Consider the following 21,336-nt stretch of genomic DNA (forward strand, 5'->3'; position numbering starts at 1 on the left):
AGGTTGTCCATCACTTTGAGTCCTTGTGCTGACTTTATAGAACTTTCTTTCTTTCTTTTTTTTCCCTTGCTTGCTTTCTAGATTGTTTTTCAGTCTGTCATGTTGCTTCGTCAGTGTCGGCTCCTCAAGTAAACCCAGCCTCCCTCCTAATCGGGGCTGAGAAGGCAGATAACCCTGCTGGTTCCAAATATGTACAGATCAAGAGTAAACAGCCCTGGGGGAGATTCCCAGGGTCAACCCCTGAACCCTGGACCCGAGCCCCACTCTTTCAGGAATTACAGCTCCTCGATGTACCTCAGCTGGCCCAGGACAGGGGCTGGATAAGGTGGCTCGCAGGGAGTCTGACACTGATGTTTCACGGACTTCTTCGAGAAAGAATAAACCTGGAATAAACGCAGGTTTCTAAATCAAGGTGCAGGCAGGGAAGTCAAGTTACCTGGTCCTGGAGTTTCTGGAACATCAGAGGGTGTGGCTCTTCCAGGATCTTCTCATTTAGCCTGGACTGCCCCTCAACGTTGACTTGAGACGAAGCCTTACTGGACAGAAAGGTCATGTAGATCTCCTTTGCCTTTTCCTGCATCTGGAAGAGACACAGGAACCTTTGTGTTAGCTGTGCATGCAGCACACCCTGGCCTGAGCCCAGCTCCCACTCTGACCAGGGGGACCCAGGGGCTGCAGCAAGAGAAGCCACGAGGCTCCTGTAGGCCTGGGGGCTCTTGCTGCGGCCCCCAGCTAAGCTCTGGGGACCCTGTGGTCAGCCTGGCCCCCGCCCTCCCTCCCCTTCCACACCCCTGTGGCTACATCTCCTGTAACAAAGTCTCTATGCTACATTAACCATTCTGGAAGGACAACTGAGAGAGAATCATTGCCCAGGGCAAGTGTTCAGGACCAGCCTGTGAATCCCCCACACCGAGGACTTGCAGGAATATTATTCATCCACAGAGAGGAAGGAAGCACCAATGCACACCACAACGTGGATGCACCTTGCAGACTTCATGATAAGTGAGAAAAGCCGGATCTATGTGAAATGTCCAGAACAGGTAAATCCATGAGACCAGCAGCAGGCTTGTGGTTGCCAGGGCTGCGGGGAAGGGAGAGTGACTGCTTCTTGGGTCCAGTTTTATTTGGGGTGATGAAGAAGTTCTGGAACCAGACGGTGTTGACGGCTGTACAGCATCATGAATGTACCTAATGCCACAGAACTGACACTTTAAAATGGTAAGTTTTATGCTATATGCATTTTACCAAAATAAGAAAAAAAAAAAAAAGTGAAACCACACATATACATCCTTCCCACTTAAGCACCTACTATGCTCCAGGCATCTGCTGGGAGTTTTAATTACGGTCATGGCCTCATTCCCTTCGTCCTCTGCACACCTTGCGAGCTGGACCCCGTGATGGTCCCTTCCCAAGGAGGACGCAGAGGCCAGAGGGGAGATGTGATTGATTCCAGGGGACCGCAGAGGGACTCAGGACCAAATGGTCCCAAAGCCTTGAGTTGCCACACTCAGTCCTCCCCAGGTCCTGTGATCGGTCAGTCTTCTTTCCGGTGATGAGATACTAGGAGAGTATCTCGTGAGATGATTTCCTCATGAGATGCAAATGAGATGATTTCCTTTGAGTGTGAGCAAAGGAAAAACACTCGCTGCCCACCCCGAAGTCCTGGCACGATTCTGCCAGGCAGCACGTGCCCTGAGACGGGTACCAGCCTTAGACGTCTCCTAAGCAGAGCTGAAGCTAAGGGCCCACAGCTGCCCTCCCGTTCTACCCAAACCGGCCGTGACAGACACAGGGACCCTCCCTGATGAGGAGAAAGAACTTCACAGTTAAGTGTTTCCTTTTAAAAACAAGATGCCTTCTCCCAGAGTTCTACCTTCTTTTAGAGGAAGGAGACTTCCTGTGCCCTTATCTCACTGCTCCCTAAGATGGGGCCTTCGCTTTAAACGTTAGGGCCTAGAGTATGGCCTTTCTCTACAGGGGAATTCAGATGATAAATGCCTCAGAAGCGGGTATGCTTCTTGGATGCAATGGGGCTAAGCATGGCCTGGAAGATGCCACTGCCTCCAGGCAGCCCACCCAGATCTATGCCACACAGTTTGGCATAAGAAATCTCAGGCTGAGACCTTCAGACCTTATTGAAACTGCTAGAAGCCTTCAGTAACTGGAGCTTGAAAGCGGGAGAAATTTAGCCCTTTAGGCTTTTTTCAGTTCCGGGGACTAACTGACAAAAGACCCCCTGAAGCCCAGACCCGACTTCTGCAGGAAGCCTGTCCAGGTGGGGATGATGCCCAAGGCCACAGTGCCTGTTCTTTATTGAGTATCCCTGTGAACAATTCATTGATGCCACACTCAAAGACACAAACAGTGTCGAAGGTAAATCTGGCTATGCCAGGCGACAAGTCTGGCGCCAGTAGGGTGACCCCAGTGGGCAGCTCTTTGGGACTGCTGGATGCTCAGAGACCCAGCTGCTCTGCGAAGCTATGTGCCCTGCTCTCACCCCACCCCATACCCATTCTGTCTGGAAGGAACATTTTTGGAAAACCGCTTCCTGCTTTAAAGATACTTCTTAAGAGCCGTTGTTCAGCAGGCAACTCCAGGTGGAGCTTTGGAGGCAGGAACCACTTAAGGCCTCCCATCTGCATGAACACCTACATACATGCACACTCATGCACACATGTACATACACACACACACACACATGCACTATGACCAGGTGAATCCAGGCTATCTTGGGGTGGCTCTGAAAAAAAATCCAAGGAGTAGCTTGAGGCTTAGAGATGGGGTGTTGGGGGCCAGGAGGTGGGGAGGTGGGTTTCTGGCAGCACAGATGCTGTCAGGCCTCCTGGCCCTACAGTCAGGCCCAGCAGCCGCCTTTCTTGAATGTCCAAGAAGGAGCAGCGTGGGGGACCCCAGAGCCCAGAGTCCCAGTTGCCCAGCCTCAGGGCAGACCACTGGCCAGCCTGGACCCCTCCCTGACTGAAGCCAGCGCTGGGGGCGCTTCCAGCTCCAGCACAGCTAATCTCGGCTGGGAAGGAAGTGTGACTGAAAAGGGAAACCCTGAGACTATCGACCACAAGCCAGTCACGGGAGAGCCTGGTGTCCAGGCTGAGAACACTCGGCAGAAAAGAAGAACCGGGTCTACCAAGCTATTTCTGTAGGTTTTCCAGAGGTTTGTTAACCCTATAGTAGCTACGGTCAGGGAGGAACAAGCCCCTGGCCCCCTGGCGGAGTCACCCAGGCCACCACTGGGTCTGTGGCCTAGAAGGACAGCTGCCTGGTCCTCTCTGGGTCTTGCAGACTTGCCGGGCCTCAGCCTGAGACTGGAAAGCACATCGTCACTGCTCCTGCCCCAGAAGGTTCTGGAAAAGGACTCGCCTGGGTCTATACAATGACTTTCAGTTCCTACCGTGGGAATGTTTTGCGCCCAGATGAGTTCCTTCCAGACACCCCACGCAGCTGGGGCCTTTTCTCAGCCAGGCCATGCCGCAGCCATATAAGCAGTCAGCGGCGTGAACATCAGCCCCAGAAGCACGACTCGATTCAGGGAAACAACAAAGTAATGAACAGTTCAAAGCTCAGAAGAGCATGGCTCTGTACTTGCAAGGTTCCTCTCCCCCCCCCAACAAACACGCTTAAACTTTTTCTCTTGGGGAAATAAAACAAAACCTTATAGTCCACACACACACACACACACACACACACACACACACACATACACAACAGAGCTAATGGCCTCCCCTGCCCCAATTTCTTAGTGAAGCATCTCAAAAAGAAAAAGTGTGCACTCTGTGTCTCCATTTCCTCCCTCTTATTCACTCCCCCACCTGCTAAATTGTGCTTCTACCCCCCCCACCCAGCTCAGCCACTCCTACCTGCTCACATAAGGACTGTGCTGGCGCTCTCTCTGGTACCGGGCTCTGCTCACCACCGCTGCTCTCCACCTCTTCCCCACGCCCGCCTCTGCAAGGGCTCCGATCCTCCAGGATTGACCAACACCTCCCACACCTGTCACCTTTATCCTCCATCCATTCCTAAGTCCATTCCTAAACGCTGGAGCTCCCGGCGTCCTGCCCTCGGTTGGCTGCTTCTCCAACTCCAGCCTCTCCCAGGATGTCAGTCCAGTTCTCTCCCCCAGGCAAATGATCCATGAATCTAACTGATTTCTAGAAATATGCCACAGACACCCCTGCCCCCCGAATGTCACATAAGGAAGTGAACCAGCCCCCTCCTCACCAGGGGGTCCTGCTGTCTCTACTCTGGGAAGATGGAATCCAGAACCTGCTTTAACACCTTCCCGTCCCCACATCCATCAGTCATGGAGCTCTGCTGACTTACTCACCTCCCAAACATCTTCTCCCATCAGCCCCGCCTCTCCATTCCTGTCCCGCTGCCCAGAGATGGACAACGAGAGAGAATCCAGAAGAAAAGGAAAGGAAAGCCATTAACTTTACTAATATCCGCTCCAGAAAGAGAACGAGGAAAAGAAAATATCAAATAAATGATACAAGAATATTTCCGAGAACTGGTTCACTGCTTCAGGAAATGGAAAGCAGATGTTGAAACGGCCAAGGATTCAGCAGAGAGCAAGGACAAACCTGAACACCTGCAAAGTCTGGGTGGGTGGAGGGCTGCCGATGAGAAACAGGCCTGCTTCCCCCGCCACAGGCCAGGCCCTCGGGGGCAGCTGGCAGCCCACAAGGAAGGGCTGGGAGGGCAACATTCAGACGCCAAGGCCCCCGCACTCTCCCACACTGAGCAGTCAGGTGGCTGGGCCTGTCCTCCCCAACTCCAGGTACTGGGGTTTTCTCCTCTATAGAAAGTGACCCAGGGGGGCCGCAGAACAGAGGCAGGAAGTAGGGAAAGGCTAAAGCTGAATATAAGAGCTTAAGTGAAATTCTGCATTCGTTTCATCTGCATCCTAGCAAACTTCTCCCAACCCAGCTCCAGAAGGTCATCAAGGGGGAGAATGGAGACCCTGCCTCAGAAAACCAAGAACAACTGCAGAAATAATTCAATAGAAAGATCCAAGGATAAAGGAGAAATCGCCAAAAGAAAAGTAGGAACCACAAGTCAAAAAGATGAAAAATAGGAGGCAAAAAAAAAAATACAAATTAAAGGCTCAAGCCAAGGGGGACCATCACTGGAAAAGAGACCAGAGAAACTGGACGGAAAGAAATTACCAAAAATTAAAAACATGTAAGAATGATAACCATGTAAGAACATTTTCTAGAAGTACACATTTCCAGAGTAAAAGTCTCCACAGTGTCTACACAATGAATGAAGCCCTCTCCCCCCCACAATCCACGAGTAGAGTTTTAGACCATTGATGATGAAAAGAAGACCCTACGATATTCCAGAGAGAAAAAGAGCAAAGCAAAGCAAAACAGACAACACATGTTTCTTAACAAAGGTGGAAAACAATGGCACAATGTCTTCAGAATTCCCAGTACACATTGGGTTCAACCTAGAATTCTATGTGCATCCAGTGTTATCAAGGAAATGGCAGAATCGGACAAAAAAATTTTTTTTCAACTAACAAGGACTTTGGAAGTGGCTATTGGCCATGTCCCCTTTCGCAGGAAGTGACTGCTGACTGTGTTCCACCAAAATGAGGGTGAGTCAGGACAAAGGAAGACTTGAAGCCAGGAGTGGAGGGGGCAGGGAATGCCCAGCTGGGGGCACGTGCAGCTGAGCAGGCTAGAGAGCACCTGGGCAGGTGGGAGCAGGTGCCGGAGGACTCCAGGAGGAGCAGCCCCGGGGGACAGGAGACTGCAGAGATTATCTGACAGGTCTGCTCCCCTGCCACACTGTACCAAAAGGCATTTTAAAGGGTATGTTGGAATGTGCAAAGATAAACAAAAGCAAAAAATGGCCCAAGAAGGAAAATGTAATTGTAGCACCCTCTTTGGCCAAGCAGTGAATGAAATATAAGAAGTCTTAATAATGAAAACATAGTAGCCAGGGGGGCAAGTAAGCTGAACTGCAGCTGTATTAAGGAGGGACTCAGCAGATGATATCTAAAAATGAGTGCACTGGGTTGAATAGTGTCCCCCAAAATTTACATCCACCCAGAAATCAAAATGTGGCCTTATTTAGAAATGGGGTCTTTGCAGACATAATCAAGTTAAGATGACATCATACTGGGGTGCGAGGGGGTCCCTAAATCCATTATGACTGGGGTCCTGATAAGACAAGAGAAATTGAGACACAGAGATACAGACACAGAGGGAAGATGTTCACGTGAAGAAGGAGGCAGAGTCTGGAGATATGTGGCCACAGGCCAAGGAACGCTGGGGCTACCAGAGGTTAGAAGAAGCAAAGGAAGGTTCTTCCTGGGGAGACTTCAGGCAGAAGCAGGGCCCTGCTGACGTCCTGGTTTGGAGTTCTAACCTCCAAAACTACAAGTGAATAAATTCCTGTTGTTTTAAACCCCCGGTTTGTGGTAATTTGTTACAGCAGCCCCAGGAAACTGGCACAGCGATGAAGTGGGCTCGAGCAGTCTGTGCGTTTTGTTTAGGGGTGTGGCGCTGACTGGCAGGAGACACAGCTACAGCAGCTAAAGGACCTGGGACAAGAGACTCTGTGGATCAAACCCTGACTCTGCACATGCTGGTCTCTACTTTTAATCATCCTGGTCTCGGGGGGATAATAATCCTGACACCTCATAGGTTCATTGAGGAATAAGTAAAATACTTCATTTAAAGCACTGAGAATGGTGGCTCAGACAAAATAAGAGTAAATAAATGCCCCCTGTGGGCATGGGTGTTGCGGTTACTTGGCTTCTTTAAAAGCTTTCTTTCGCAGCATCAGAAAGGGGATCCAAGTCATTGTAGGGAGCAAAAACCCCTTTAATAAATGTCAAATCTGCAAATGACATGAGAGCATCTGAGACAAAAATACTGTTTGCCCACTTCCACTCGCCAGTATCGACCCTGGCTGACAGGTCCTCCCAGAGAGACCGCACAAACCGGCCGGAGCCCCGGGGCTCCCAGAGCTGACCCGAGCCACCCCCTCAGCCACGGAGCCCCCTCATGTCCGCCCCGGAGCCTCCTCGTTCCCCGGGGAGTTGAAAGGCAACGAAACGTCAGAAAGCTCAGCCCAGCCCAGCCCCAGGGCCCCCCCCCCCATCAGGGAGTGGGATTTGGAGGTGCTGAGGGGTGAAAGAAACTTAGCATTTCTGATAAGGAACATGCATCACTTCTGTATTTTTATATACTTGACCAAAAATAAAGAAGACGGTGCTTTACCCTTTTAGGAAAACCTTTACAACTATTTCAGTAAGAACATTAAGTGCTCCAAGAACAGACCCAGTTGAGATCACGTTTTAGTGTTAAACAATATAAAAAAAATAGCAACAAATGCAGCTTCATGCCACCCCTAAAATGCAAGGTACTGATATAGTTAGTATATTTAAATACAGGTGCAAGTCCCTTTCAGAGCTATGGCTGTTCGAAACCTGGGACACCCCCTCCACCCGCCCCCACTCTCAGTTTGGTTTTTACAAATCTGTTTCCCATCAGGCCTCCACACGAGCAACAGGCCCAGCAGAGTGTGCTGATTAAATGAATAACCGGGTGAACTCAGGCATACCCGAGTATGAATCCCCTCTTGGAACTTTTCCTGAGGTTTTATAGGACCCGAGTGCTGCTCTGTTTTAGAAAATAGATCTCTCTCGTGCCAGCTCAGGGGAAGACGCGCTGGAGAAGGAAACGCTAAACCGTGAAGAAACTGCGAAGGGACAGCACGGCTCACAAAGCCAGCGGCGTGGTATGGACACACGGACACCCGGAGACACGGACACCCAGACGCCCTGCAAGATTGGCCACCGCGGGGTCCCTGGGGGAGCGGCGGGGGGCACGCGTCACCCTCCCACCTCCTACGTCCCCAGCAGCCTGCCCCAAAGGTCGAGGGTCGAGACCCTCTCAGGCTAAGGAGCCGCCTTCCCGCCTGCCAGCGGCCGAGGACAGGGCACTGCTGGGCGCCTCTGGCATAAAAGCCCTGACAGGGGTGGGGGGTGGGTGGCACGTTCCTCTCTCAGGTCGGACGCCCCTAAGGCTGTGATGGCCCCTCCTGGGGAGACGGAGGCCGGGAACCTGCAGTCCTCAGTGGACGCCCCGCCTGCCCTCCGCTGACCCCACTCTAAGATCTAAAAGAGGAATGGGCATTCCCTGCATGCCAGGCACCGCTCCAGGCTCTGGGGACACAGTGGGACAGGACAGACCACGTGCCTGCCCTTCGGGAGCCTGTGTGGCAGGAGAAAAGACCCCCTAGGGAATACACTGGCCCTGGAGGCAGGGACCTGGGCTTGAGACCCGGTTCAGCCCCCAGCGTGCTGGGCGCCCCCAGGTGAGCTGCACAACATCTCTAGGCCACCCGTAACATTGCACCTGGGAGGCTCAGCGCAACAGCCCAGCCGGAGCTGCCACCAGGCCTGCACCCAGGGGCATCACAGATGTTTCCGCCCTTGCTGAGCCATGTGTCTTCCCAGGCAGCTGAGGGGTGAGGGTGCCGTTCACAGCACAGGCCCAGGGATGCAAACCTTCAGGGGGGTCATATGCAGGGGCTGTTGGGGGACACCGAGAGGGCAGCCCGGCTCTGGAAGCTCTCCTTGTAGGACCTGCGTGGGACAGTACAGCCTAAGCACACCTGCCCACATGAAGGGTTAGGGGAGGCAAAGCTGCAGGCTCTAAACCTCCCCCAACACAAGCCCCATTAAAGTCCTGCAGCAGCTTTCCTGGGCCCTGGCCCGAGGCCCCTCCTCACAGCAGCACCCTGGCTCTCCAGGGAAGGCCCACCCACCTCAGCCTCAATCAGAACCAGCCTCCCCTTGGCGGCTCTCTGGTCTTCCTGCAGTTCTTCTTTCCAGGCCTTCCCATATGCTGTTTCCTCCTCCATGAACACTCTTTCCTGCCCCAATCCCACTTCTGGTCTCAGCTTCAAAGCACTTCCCCCGAGGCCTCTCCTGACCGCTCACTGCAAATGCTCCCACGGAAGCTGCACTTCCCATTTGTACACTCCACACACTTACAAAGACTCGTCTTCCTCTGCAAATGCAAGTTCCCTAAAGACGTCCACACTCTTGCCCCGTGGGGATCCCCAGCGCTTTCCCTAGTGCCTGACACTGAGGAGGCATCCACAAGGGTTTGGCGGGTTTCACTGAACTGGGGAGCACACCAGCACGGTGTGCAGGGAAAAGGACTGGGGGCATCAGCAATGCTGGTTCAAGTCCCACTTCCTTTCCCTGGACCAACTTCCTATCTGCCCAATTCGGGGGGCGGGTTGGCCGTCCTCTGGGCCCCTCCTCTCTCTCAGACTCAAAGAACAAAGCACATGACTGACTATCTGCTCAGCTCCTTAACTCTGCACCTGGGTTCTAGAGTGAGGCTGAATGAATCAGCAGCACAGGCCTCAGCTGTCCTTGGCCGTCACTGGGCCTGTCCTGGGCGCTCCTGCCTTCTCAGCCCACATCCCAGCTTCCCAACGCATGCCCTCCCGCCTGCTCTCTCACTTTTCCCACCAGGAGACTCCGGCCATGGCCGTCCTGAGGAGAGAAGGAGCCAGAAGGAAGCAAAAGTTTTGTGTCAGAGCTTATGATGCTTTTCTAGGCCAACCTGCGAAATTCAAGCTAAAGGGAACCCAATCTTAGAATCCTTCTTTGCCACCTACTGAGAAGGCACTAGAGGGAAGGCCACACTGCTCCTCCCTGGGCAAAGTGTGTCTGGGCCATGAAAAGCCTTGGAATAAACTGATGGTGCACATCTTCCAAGCTGTTGCCTGCAAACATTTAATGCCTCTGACCCCATGGACTCCAGCTTTTGGAGACAATATACGGAGACTCAAATGCTGGCAGCCTGCAAACCACATCTGCCCATGGACATGTTTTGCTTGGCAGGCTAGGTTTTAAATTTTTTAAAAATTAGTTACAACATTTAAAAGCAGATGGTTTCACATAAGGATTCAAAAGGCCAGCTTTTCTGGAAAAAGAGGCAGCACTGGGCTGAAGATGGGAGACAATACCTAAGGAAGATAGGCAAAGACTCAGGAGAGTGCTGTCAGTGACTAGATAGAGACGGAACTCCCAACAGGAAACACCCCAGCAGACAGACAGCCCAAAGTATTCCCTGCCAAACTTGGCCAAACAACCAGCCGCAGCCCCTGGAGGCAGGGCAGCTGCTTGCTTACAGCCCCAGTCCCCACCACTCCCTACAGCCTCACATCACAGGCCTTGCTCATTCACATTTGTTACCTGTAGATATTTAGCTGGTAGCATCGAAATACACAGGCTTTATCTGAACACACACAATTCACGAGTTTCCGTCCCCCTTTATTCCATCCACGCCTACTCCCTTCACTCAACATTCAGTGACAGAAAATCCAGTTGACATCAGGATTTAAAGGCTGCCTACCACAAAGGGCACACATCCAGGGCAACAGTCAGAAACTTTCTACGTGGAGTGCCTGCCAACTCTGGGATGTTTTGTAAAGGTATTTGAATATTTGAAAAACCTATTTGACCTGCATTATGCTTTTATCTCTACACATCTGTTTATCGTTTTACTACAACTATACAAAATGCCAACATGTCAAACTCTGAGTGAAACATCCTCATAACTTACTCATGAAAAAAAAGTCGTACGCAATGACAATCTCTAAATGACACAAATCATTATTTTTACTTTAAATATTTGTCTATCTGAACAGATTTAAAAGTGGACTAACATACTTTTAAAAATATTGCTATGTGACCAACAAAGATACCTAACCTGAAGCTTAAACCTCCCCCCAAATCCAATATGAAGTAGGTGCCTTTAGGTAATTTTTAAATCTACTGAAAAAGCAGCTGCTACTTTATAAGGAGAGAAGAAAATTAACAAGAAAGTAATTATAGCTTGGAAAAAATACCTGTTTCTTATCTTGCGTTTTCTTAAAATCTTCACATGCTAGCCAAAACAAAACATTTTCTTCACTGAATTCCTTTTTTAAAAACTCCTATGGATAAAAAGGAAAAAAATGATCATATAACAAGATTCTACCTTTTAAAAATATAAAACAAAGAAGATGCATTCCCCCTGATGGTTGATCTGGCAAAATTCAAGATATGAACATGGTTCATTTACCCTTTCAAAATCAAAGTATTTGTTTAATATTAAAGCTAGAATTTCATATGCATTTCAACTTAATGGTTTTGACGTTGTAAGGAAGAGTAAAAACACAGCAAGCATCTACCCGCAATTCTAGCTGACAATAAATTACCAAAAAGTAAATCAAAGTGGAAGATATGTTAGTTCCTTCCAGACTGTTTTAAACAAAGTACATTCCTCGACCATCAGGCCCGTTTCTGTTTTGCTTCTTTTTTTTTTTTTAAAGCAAGAAAAGGAAGCAGAGTGAGCTTGTCTAAAACCGTCCCGATGAAAACAATTTTAAATTGGACATGTGTTTTCTTTTGGAAAGGACCCACAGCAGAAGAGTTTATCCTGCCTGACCCAAGGTTTAAAGGTAGGAGTTGGTGGGACTTGGGCAGATAAAAGGTAGTCCTGAAATTCACATGTGGTCCCCTGAAGGGCACCAAGGGCTCTTGCTGGCCCAGGCAGCACTGATGTACTCCCTCCACAACCCCTCTGAGCTCCCCTTCACCACGCAGACTTTGCCAGCTGCTGTCCAGTCTCTCTCCCTCAGTAGTGACATCCTGAGAATCCCCAGGCACAAGAGAACAGCCTTCCTGTCTGAGAGACCAGACTACTCTCTCAGGCATCCCAGAGCTGGAAATTCCTCGTACAAACAGACTCCACCACTGAACATGGTACCTCTTCCCCATCCCCTCCCACCCCTTCCCATCCTCCTGTGCAAAAACTGGAAGCAGACTGTGCATGCCCCTCCGAAATGGTCCATGGTAATGACAGGCGAGAAGTCTTATTTTCACACTGGGACAGACAGTATTAAAAACTGGCCTGAAAATGTACAATACTGTTACAAGGAGTTAATGATAGAGGGGTATATGGGGGAAAATGTACCTATTGCAAACTATACACTATAGTTAACAGTAATATTTCAATACTCTTTCATCAACAGCAACAGATGTACCACACAAATAGGATGGGTCAATAATTGGAGATAAGGGATATGGGAGGACTTGGGTTTTCTTTTTTTTTCTTCTCTGGGGAAATGCAAAGATTCTAAAATTGATCGTGGGGATGTATGCACAGCCATGTGATGATGCTGTGAGCCAGTGACTGCACACTTTGGGCGGTTTGCGTGGTCTGTGAATATATCTCAATAACACTGCATTTTAAAGAAACTGGCCAGGGTGTTCCCCTACCTGCACCTAAACCTCTTCACATTTTGCATCAATCCCAACCAACAATGAAAATGGCAAACCCTAAATCTTTTCACGCCTTCTGGGTCTTCAAGCAGATTCTCCAGGGAGGCCGCCCATTTGACTGTGTTTTTGAGGTGCTGGTGGCTGCTGCTGGAACTCCCATCAGTGTCGTGGAGGTCTACAAAACAAAGTTCAGACTGTCTATGTGGCCCAAAGGTACTGTCATTTTTTAAAAATCTGCACATCATCACCATCATCACCATCAGGGCTCATATATATTATGTGCCTGGCTCTAGTCTAGGCACATAACACAATGAACTCATTCTAGTCCTCACAACAACCCTATGAGGCAGGTACTACTATTTTCCCCATTTTACAGATGAGGAAAACTGAGGCTCAGAGTGATAAAGGGACTTGTCATTTCCCCAATCCACCCTCTTGCACCCTTCGGCCTAGCCCATCCCCACCTGCATGTCCCCTGGCCAACTCACAGGTAGCTCCCACATTCCTCTCAACCCCTTCTCAGGGAAACCTGACTCAACAGCAACTCCTTCTGCAGTGCTCTGCTCCCAGTCTTGAAATTATCTGGGGGTACTGGAACTGTTTGCATGAGTGACTCCCACTAGTCTGAAAGCTCCTGTATATCTCCATCCTGCATCTCCAGCCCCTATACCACTGCCTGACACATAAATAAAAGTATGCAGCAGGACCAGCGCTAGGTGAGGCAAGTGGGGCACTCCCTGCAGGTGCAAAACATAAGAAGGCTGCCAAAAAGCTCAGCCATCAAGACAAATGATATTTGCATGCAATACTTTAAAAAAGCAAAATCAATGCAAAAAAAAATCCACAATGAACAAAATACCAAAAAAGACGGCATCAGTGTACCTGATTTTTCCCATTGCCTCAGTCTCAGCGCCACAATGGAACATATCTGGACTTTACTTAAATTTTGATATTTTGTTCATCAAGGGTGCTTTTGCATTTATTTTAAAACACTTTCATTTTTTAAACTATTTAACAATATTTTATATTTATTTAAAGATTCCATTTTCTTTATTTAAATGTTTAATATTGAAAATATTTTCATTTGAAATATTAATTTTAAAATATTTTAAGATATTGCATTAAATATCATTTATCTTGATGACTGAGTTTTTTGGCACCCTCTTAAGTTTTGCACCTGTGGTGAATGCCTCACTTGCCTCACCCTAGATCTGGCCTTGGTGTGTAGCTTGAATGAATGCTTACTTTTCAGCGGCCCTTCCTTACTCAAGACACTTACAAAGCTCTTGACTAAAGAAAAGGGGAAAAGGGATCTCCAACTGACACAGTTTGGTTATTTGCCTGAAAGAGGAAATGGTAATATGCCTCATTCTACAGAGTTTGATCCCTTCCTGGTGTCAAGCTTAAAAAAAAAAAAGCCATGAAATGTCACTTTGGATGAGCGCAGGCTCAAAGCCCAGTGTAACCAATTTGAACTGTGTGACCCTGGGCAAAATTCTTGCTTGTAAAATGAAGAATATCCACCCCCCTCAGGTTATTGTAAGGATTAAAAGAGGAAGCACATAGGACACCAACTGGCTCCCAGTTGACTCTCTAAAATGTTAGTTCCTTTCTCCCTTTCTTTAAAACAACAAGCCATCCAATTTACTATTTGTGTAGCTAATACTTTTTTCCCTATTGACTTTTCTTTTTCAAAGCTAGACATGTGTTTCTATCAAGAAAAGTTTGAATCTCGGAGAAAATAAGCTTCTAATTAAGAAATCAGCAAAGTAAATTACAAAGATAAATGAAAAAAAGTCTTATAAAAATTAATTGCTGCAAACAGCTAGGGAAATACAGCTAAAAATGTTTCTGGAAAGACTCTGTAGTGGAACACACTGGACTTACTGGTAGTTCAACTTCCGTAATCTCTTCTCTGAAGTTCTATTGGGGGTCAACGTACACATAAATCTCTTAAATGGCTGAAACTTTTCCTCCCAGCACCAGGGAAAATTACTTGAATTTTAGACATTCACTAGTTAACTTGGGTTAAATGAAGCAGAAGTTAAAAATCTAGTGGAGTTATATATGCAGAATGGAATGATTATATGTCAGGAATGTTTGTGTTTCTTTGTTGTCATATATTTTTTTAATTTAAAATTAATTAAAAAATTTTTTAAATAAAAGCTTAAAAAAATGTAGTGGAGGCTGTGCTTCAATATGCACTGGTTATGGGCTGCAAAAGAGAATTACTTGGGACAAATCGATTCCTCTAACAGAGAAGCAAACCCACTTGAATACATCACCAAATGGACCTGATACTTCTCTAAAGTGAATCTTCAGTTTGTGGTTAGTAAATTAGCACAGTGTCTTTCCTATGAGGTATAAATCAAATTAAAAGATCAATTAGAAGTATGCCTGCCACAGAATTCATACTCCCAAGCATTTCACTAATTTCTCTTCTATTCTTTACACAGAGAAGACAGTTTGACAGTCTACTCCATTTGCCTAGAAGATCTTCTCTTAAGTAAATAAATAAATGTAGAGACACAAGTTCACTGTTCCAGGAACAATCTTAAGCAGCCACACGTTTCTCTTGCTATTGCAGAACGACTACTTTGGCCATAAGTATTCAACCTTGGTCTGAAATGACTCCAGCACTCTTGACGGTCTTTTCAATGACAAACCAAACCACATTTGGGTTTTTGCTGCCACATTTTGTGCAAATAAATACACGCAGCCGAGTCCCATTTGGCCAACAGAGAATTCTGGTTAACCAGGGCTTCCGGTTAACTGAGAGTTAAGATAGCTGGCTGGCCCACCTGTTAGACAACTGCTGGCCCCATCTCCCCTTTATTTCACACTCTAATCCTTTTTGTACATTAGGTGTCTGTGCCAGATTTCATTTGAACAAAAGTTATATAACTCTGAAATATGTGAACTCTGCTAAGTTGGTCTAGTTCCTTACTTAAAAGACTGGAAAATACAGGCCCAGGAGGAGAGGACAGCTGTGCAAAGGTGACCCAGCTAAGAACCACTGGATGGAACCAGTGTGCGGGTACAATGAGCGAGGGCAACAGTCCCCACCGGGACCTCCTCCATGGAACCCCGGGGTTCCTAGGAACACAGTCAGAAAACCTATAGGCCCTTCCATTCACTTCTTTCCAGGGCTGCCATCTATCTCCCTTCCATCGAGCCTAAGGAAATACACTTGCCGCTGACACCATCTATGGAAATGCCTGGTATTTCCAGGGATGGCTCAGAAAATACACCAAGAACCAGCTGCTCTCAATAGCCATGGCTTCAAAAGAAAAATTTGGCTACCTAGGTTTTCCGACGTTGGTGCCCTGGGTAAAGAGAAACTCCTCTTTTTGCCATTTTGCACCCCTTCTGCCCCAGCCCTTCCTATTAGATTCTTCTATCCACACCCTGTCTGTCACAATTAAGGCTTTTGGCTACGACTTTTCTTTTTTTAAAATCCTTCTTGATTGGCATCGCTACAGATAGAGAGAACTTGATGGAGCAGCATTTGCAAACTCCATTCACTTAAAGGTGCCTCTCATTTCCAAGTCATTATCCCAAACTTCCAAGGAGACTGAGCAGAGGCCCCCTCCATTTGGCACTGCCCTAGAGAGCTCCCGCAGGGATTCTTGCTACTCAGAGTCCCCTGTTTGGGAGACTTCTGCTATTTTCTAATGCATGCAAGTAAGTGCATCCGAAGCCATCTCAAGTTACATTAAATTTTATGAGTCCAATAATGTGAAAGAGAAACAAATAACCTTTCTCAAAAGAGAGCAGGTTCACTTCTGAAGTTAAGAACAAAGCAAAGCCACGATTTCACAGCTTCCCAACTCTTTCCTAACTCCTGCAACTTGGGGCCACAAAGTTCCAATACTCTATTTTCCTTCTACATGGGCAAAGGGTTCTATTTTAAATATAAGAAGGCAGGTTTGGAATGCCTGGGGGGAGAAAAAGTTAATCATATTTTCCTAGCTGCTTTAAAATCTCTCAGGCCAGTAAGGAACTGTTGGTAATAATATTTGTTTCAATTTCATCCTGCTCTGTTTATTTTTCATCCTTGTTTAGTTCAACTGTAAAACATTTTTACAATGCAAAAAAAGGTTTTTTTTAACCTCCTGGACTCTTTAAGGCATTTTAGACCTTCAAATGTTTGCTTGCATAATACTTATTTTTTCAATAAATTGATCATCAGATTAATTTGTCATTAGCTACTAATAATAGTTAACACCTAGTTGTTTATTACATGCTGAGTACAGTTCAGAGCATTTTGCACCTGTTCATTCATTCAGCTCTCACAATAACCCTCTGATGTGGTTAATATTATCTCCACTTTACAGATGAGAAAACCAAGGCACAGTGGCTTGCCAGGGTCACCCTGCTAGTCATGATCCAGCCGAGGGAGGCATTATTTCTGATATCGGCTGATCTTCACACTCACAAAGGCCAGAACGCAACGGTCTGGAAGAGTCCACGAAGACTGAGAAAATCGGGTAAGTGTCCAATTCCCCACCTCAGAAAAGCCCCGTGAGACTAGGGTGGAATTGTCTGGCAAGCAAAATGTACATACGTTTTCCATTTACTTTTATGGGGTTTCCTGTGGTTTCTGACTTTGACGGGTGCAGGGTCGTGCTACAGAAGTCTGGTTTCTTGCAGCTATTGCGCAATGCATTATTTATAAATGCTCTGATGTCATAGCTAACAGAGACCTTCTCCAGACATTAATTCCCTGGAAATCCATACTGCGAAGGCATCTGTAGACTCAACAGAAATGAATGCTTACAGCATGGATTCCTCATGTTAGTCTGCAGAAAAGTCTGCATAATTATCCTGCAGAGATGATTAATTTCCCCACTCTAAATAACATTTTAGCTATACCACAAAATATCCTGCTCCCTCAGCGGCGAAGGATTAACCTACATCTTAAAAGGGTCTGTCCTAAAAATCCCCAAATTGCACAGCATATTAAAGAAAACAAACTGAACATGCAAGCTCAGGAAAAGGCAGAGAGAAATGTTAACTCTAAATTCTAAAGTGGTTTGGCACAACACACACACACACACACACACACACACATGCATGCACACACACATCATTCTCCATTAAAACGCTCTGTTTTGCAGGAAAGCTTCAACTAACCACAAACTTAGTTAAAATCTGTTATCACCTATACCACATCAAGCGTTATATTAAAAAAAAAAAAAAAAAAAGACATCCCAAGTTAGGGCCAGAGAGTCAGTTTGTTACAGCTTGTTATTAAGTCATAATCTACATAAGATTCAGGACAAACCGGTCATGGAAACACTCTATCTAAATATTGCTCAAGTGTTTATAGCTGTCCAGAATCTAGCTTCTGAGAATAACTATCCTGTTGACATACGATTCCCCTGGTGGGGAGGTTGGTGTGAACTACAGTTAGCAGAAAATGATAATAAAAGTGGAAAAGAATTTCAATAATAATAATAGTAACAAGCCCCAAAGGCAGTCGCGGGAAAAGAGGTTGCAGAGGGCTGGCTCAGCTCAGAAAGAGCGCCGCGGCATTTTTTTCTCACACGGTCTGAGACCCCAAAGAAAGCTGAGCACCCACATGGGAGCTTCCAGAGGTCAGCTGCACCCCTCTCCCGAGTCTGCCCAGGGCGTGCCCCCCCAGCCCCTGCCCCATCCTAGGCCAGGGCCCCGGTCAAGGTGGACGGGGACACTGAGGACGTCTCCTCGACGGGGGGCGGGGGAGGTCTTTCCTTACTTTCCATGCTCTGGCTCCACCTGAGGAGTTCCACGCAAACCAAAAATCCTGCTGCCTTTTCAAAGACGTTTTGTCCAAAAAAGGCAGGGGGCTGTGGGGCTCTCCAAGCACCCCTGGGTCAGGAGGAAAAACAAGCCCCAACATCCTCTTTTGAGTGGACTAAACAACAGATGGCCGCTGGTTTCCAGTTTCTACCAGAGAGAAGGAAATAAGAAGGCTGAACTGTCGTGTCACCTCCTAGCATCCTCACTTTCTAAGCAAAAGGCCCAGAACAGATAAAGTCCAGATGTCCCATCCTGGGGATGGAAACGAAGCCCCCGCCATTGGCTTTCCTCCCTTCCCAGAAGCCCCCGGGGCCTGTGGGGGACCTGACATTGACACAAACAGGCCCTCCTCCTTCTGCTCGGCCTCTTCAGGAGCAGTCGGGCGGCCTGGGCAGCCCTCGAGAGTGACAGCAGGTCAGCTGGGCATCTGGCACCCATTTATATATTAATATCGATAAGTGTTTTCCGATTGATGAGCAAAGCCTGCTGTGGGTTCCATGCTGGGCTGGGGACCAGACGGAGGGGGAGGTCAGGGACGAGGGTGACATGGTTACGGGTTGAATTGTGTCCCCCAAAAGATACATTGAGGGCCGAACCCCTTGTCTCGTGAACATGATCTTTTTTGGAAATAAGGTCTTCGAAGATGCAATTAGTTAAAATGAAGTCAAAGTGGATGAGGGTAGGGTCTGACCAGCATGACTGGTGCCCTTAAAGGGAAGACAGGAATTTAGACACCAACAGGCCAGCGTGAGGACAGCATATAAAGATGGAGGGGGACAGAGGCGGCAGTGGACAGCTACAAGCCAAGCGACACCCAAGGCTGCCAGCAGGAGCTCGAAGGTGCAGGGGGAAGCAGAGCCTTGGCAACACCATGATTTCAGACAACTGGCCTCCAGAACTGTGAGACAGCACATTTCCGCTGTTTCAAGCTGCACAATTTCTGGCACTTTGTGGTGGCAGACTGAGGGAGCAAAGACAACAGGGAATAAAAAGAGCCGCTGTTTGCTGAGCACTTCCCATATCCTACCTGCACTTTGCCCCCACCCTGGGCGCTCAGGCTCATCACAGGCTCTACTTGACAGATGAGAAACTGAGGCCCAGGGAAGTTAAAACGTGGACAAAAGCACAAGTGAGGGGGTGGACAAGCTGGGATGCAACCCCAGGCTGCAGAGCCTGAATTGGGAAGGGCAGAGGAAGATGCAAGAAATGAAAGGCGAGGCACTTTTTCTCACTGAACTTAAAATTAATTCAGCAGATGTGACCAGGAGTTCCCAGCTGGCCAACTGCCCACAGTGCCACAGGCGGGCATGAAGTTCCCTTCACTGGGCCAGGAAGAACTGAGAATAAGGACAAGGAAATGTTTACCTCGTGTCCTTGTTAATAGGGTAAGAATGGTCTTGTATTTATTTTATTTTATTTTTCTTGAAATAGATCACAGTATTTATTCAAATGGAGAAATATCCAAGAGAAAGTCTTCCTCCCTCCTTCCCGTGCCCTAGCCTGGTGCGGAACCCATAGCAGGCTTTGCTCATCTATCAGAAAATCCAGTTTGACTTCATTTTAACTAATTACATCCTCAAAGACTATTTCCAGGCCTCTTCCTCTCACTCTGTCCCTGGGGCTACCAGGACCCCTCCCTGAAGCTGCAATCACTGGAGGATTCTCATTATCAGAAGGACAGTTCTTTATCTGAGATTTTGCCTTTTCTACTATTTGGAATGTTACAATATATTTCTTTTATGAAATGACAAAGATGGTTGATAATGGCTTTGTTTTTAGCGTCCTGACCGGAGGAAGGAAGGAGGGAAGGAGGGAGGGAGGGAAAAAGGGAGGGAGGGAGGGAGGGAGGGAGGGAAGGAGGGAGGGCTCAAAGTAGTCAGCTCCACATTAGATCTCCAAATACATTTTAACCAGACAACTAAATGGACTCCGAGCGAGGTCCTGCAGGGAGGTCTGGACAGGGCCCTGGTGCGGTTCTCTTGTCTGTCTCTTCTGAGGCGGGTGGTCCTGGACGGGCCCCTGCTCCCGGTGGGCTCTGCGGCTCTCCAGGGGGAGAGACATGGTCTCGGACAGGCTGCAGCGCAGAGACCTAGTGCTGCCAGGAGCTGGGAAGGGGCAGGTCCGGGGCAGGGAGGCTGCGGCCTGGTGACAGGAGGATGGAGGGCACTCTCAGGGAGCTGAAGGGGGGGAGTCTCTACCCCCCAGGAGCAGAGTGGAGAGCCACAGAAATGGGACTGGAGGGAAGGCCAGCCAGATTAGGGCACCTTAGGTGCCCGGCAGAGGTTGTCAGCAAAGGCAGCCCGTGGGCTTATCCCCGGAAGTCTGCAGGGGATCGTTTCACTCTGGCAGGCACCTCCTGACAGTTCTTATCAAGGGGCGGCTACTGTGGCCTGCGTGGGGGCCCCCACTCCTCCCACTGCTGCCCCCAGGCTGCTGCAGTCGAGAGCTATCTGGGGGAAGCAGAAGAAACTTTTGAGAGTAAATTTAGTACCATTTACACAGCAAGTGCCCAGCACCCTGCGTCCAGGGGCCAAAGGATGATTGCTCAAGCCAGCGAGGGAAGTGACTCAGTTCACCCGGGAAGGCCTAGGAAATGGTCAAGCCAGGCACCTGCCAGTTTCCTAACAGTGACAAGGGGAGACCTCAGCTAGAATACAGAGTCAGGAAGGGCAGATTATACCCCGCTAGCCCCTCACACCCACCACTGGCTGCTGGAAGGTTCCACAGACCCCGCTGGCTTGTGGGCAGACCACACCTGCGGGTCAGCTGCGGGCCCCTGGCCCTGCCACCCTGTCCCTGCAGACAGGCCCGCTTCTCCCTGCCTAAGCAGCAGACCCGGGCCAGTGACTTTGCTCAGGGAAGGTTTTCCCAACTGCCAAGGCCGCCCAGCTGCTGGGTTGTTAAAACAAGGCCACTGAGTTGCTATGCGGGCTGTCGTTTTTAACTAAAAACATGGGTGCACGGGTGGTTCAGTGGCAGAATGCTCACCTTCCATACGGGAGACCCAGGTTTGATTCCCGGAACATGCACCCCACCAAAAAAACAACAACAACTACAACAAGACTGGGGATAAACCTGAAAATGTTCCCAAGGGTTTAATGGCCAAGGTGAAATGGGCAGGGTGGAGGGCAGGTGTGGGAATTCCCCTGACAGGTCATTTCCCCCACCCCCTGACTCCTGGTCCCCCACTACCACCCTTCCGGTTGGGGGGTTGGGGGGGATATAGCTTGGAC

The 21,336-nt window shown here is 48.4% G+C and overlaps 1 protein-coding gene across 2 annotated transcripts in view; it reads right to left on the reverse strand.

Moving 5' to 3' along the window:
* The window catches only part of RGS10 (regulator of G protein signaling 10), a 37,695-nt gene that overhangs the window by 13,817 nt on the left and 2,542 nt on the right, over window positions 1-21,336 (reverse strand). Inside the window, exons 1-4 of one of the 2 annotated variants that reach the window (XM_077124431.1) lie at window positions 18,060-18,190; window positions 12,376-12,494; window positions 10,903-10,989; window positions 437-580 (exon numbers count right to left, since the gene is read on the reverse strand). In XM_077124431.1, the coding sequence (XP_076980546.1) occupies window positions 437-580; window positions 10,903-10,989; window positions 12,376-12,494; window positions 18,060-18,066 (357 nt within the window). In that variant the 5' untranslated portion in view covers window positions 18,067-18,190. Of the gene's footprint in view, window positions 1-436; window positions 581-10,902; window positions 10,990-12,375; window positions 12,495-18,059; window positions 18,191-21,336 lie in introns of those variants that run through there. The other variant, XM_077124430.1, reaches the window with a different exon arrangement.

This window comes from Tamandua tetradactyla, chromosome 13 (assembly GCF_023851605.1).
Source record: "Tamandua tetradactyla isolate mTamTet1 chromosome 13, mTamTet1.pri, whole genome shotgun sequence".
In the NCBI taxonomy this organism is placed as follows: Eukaryota; Metazoa; Chordata; class Mammalia; order Pilosa; family Myrmecophagidae; genus Tamandua; species Tamandua tetradactyla.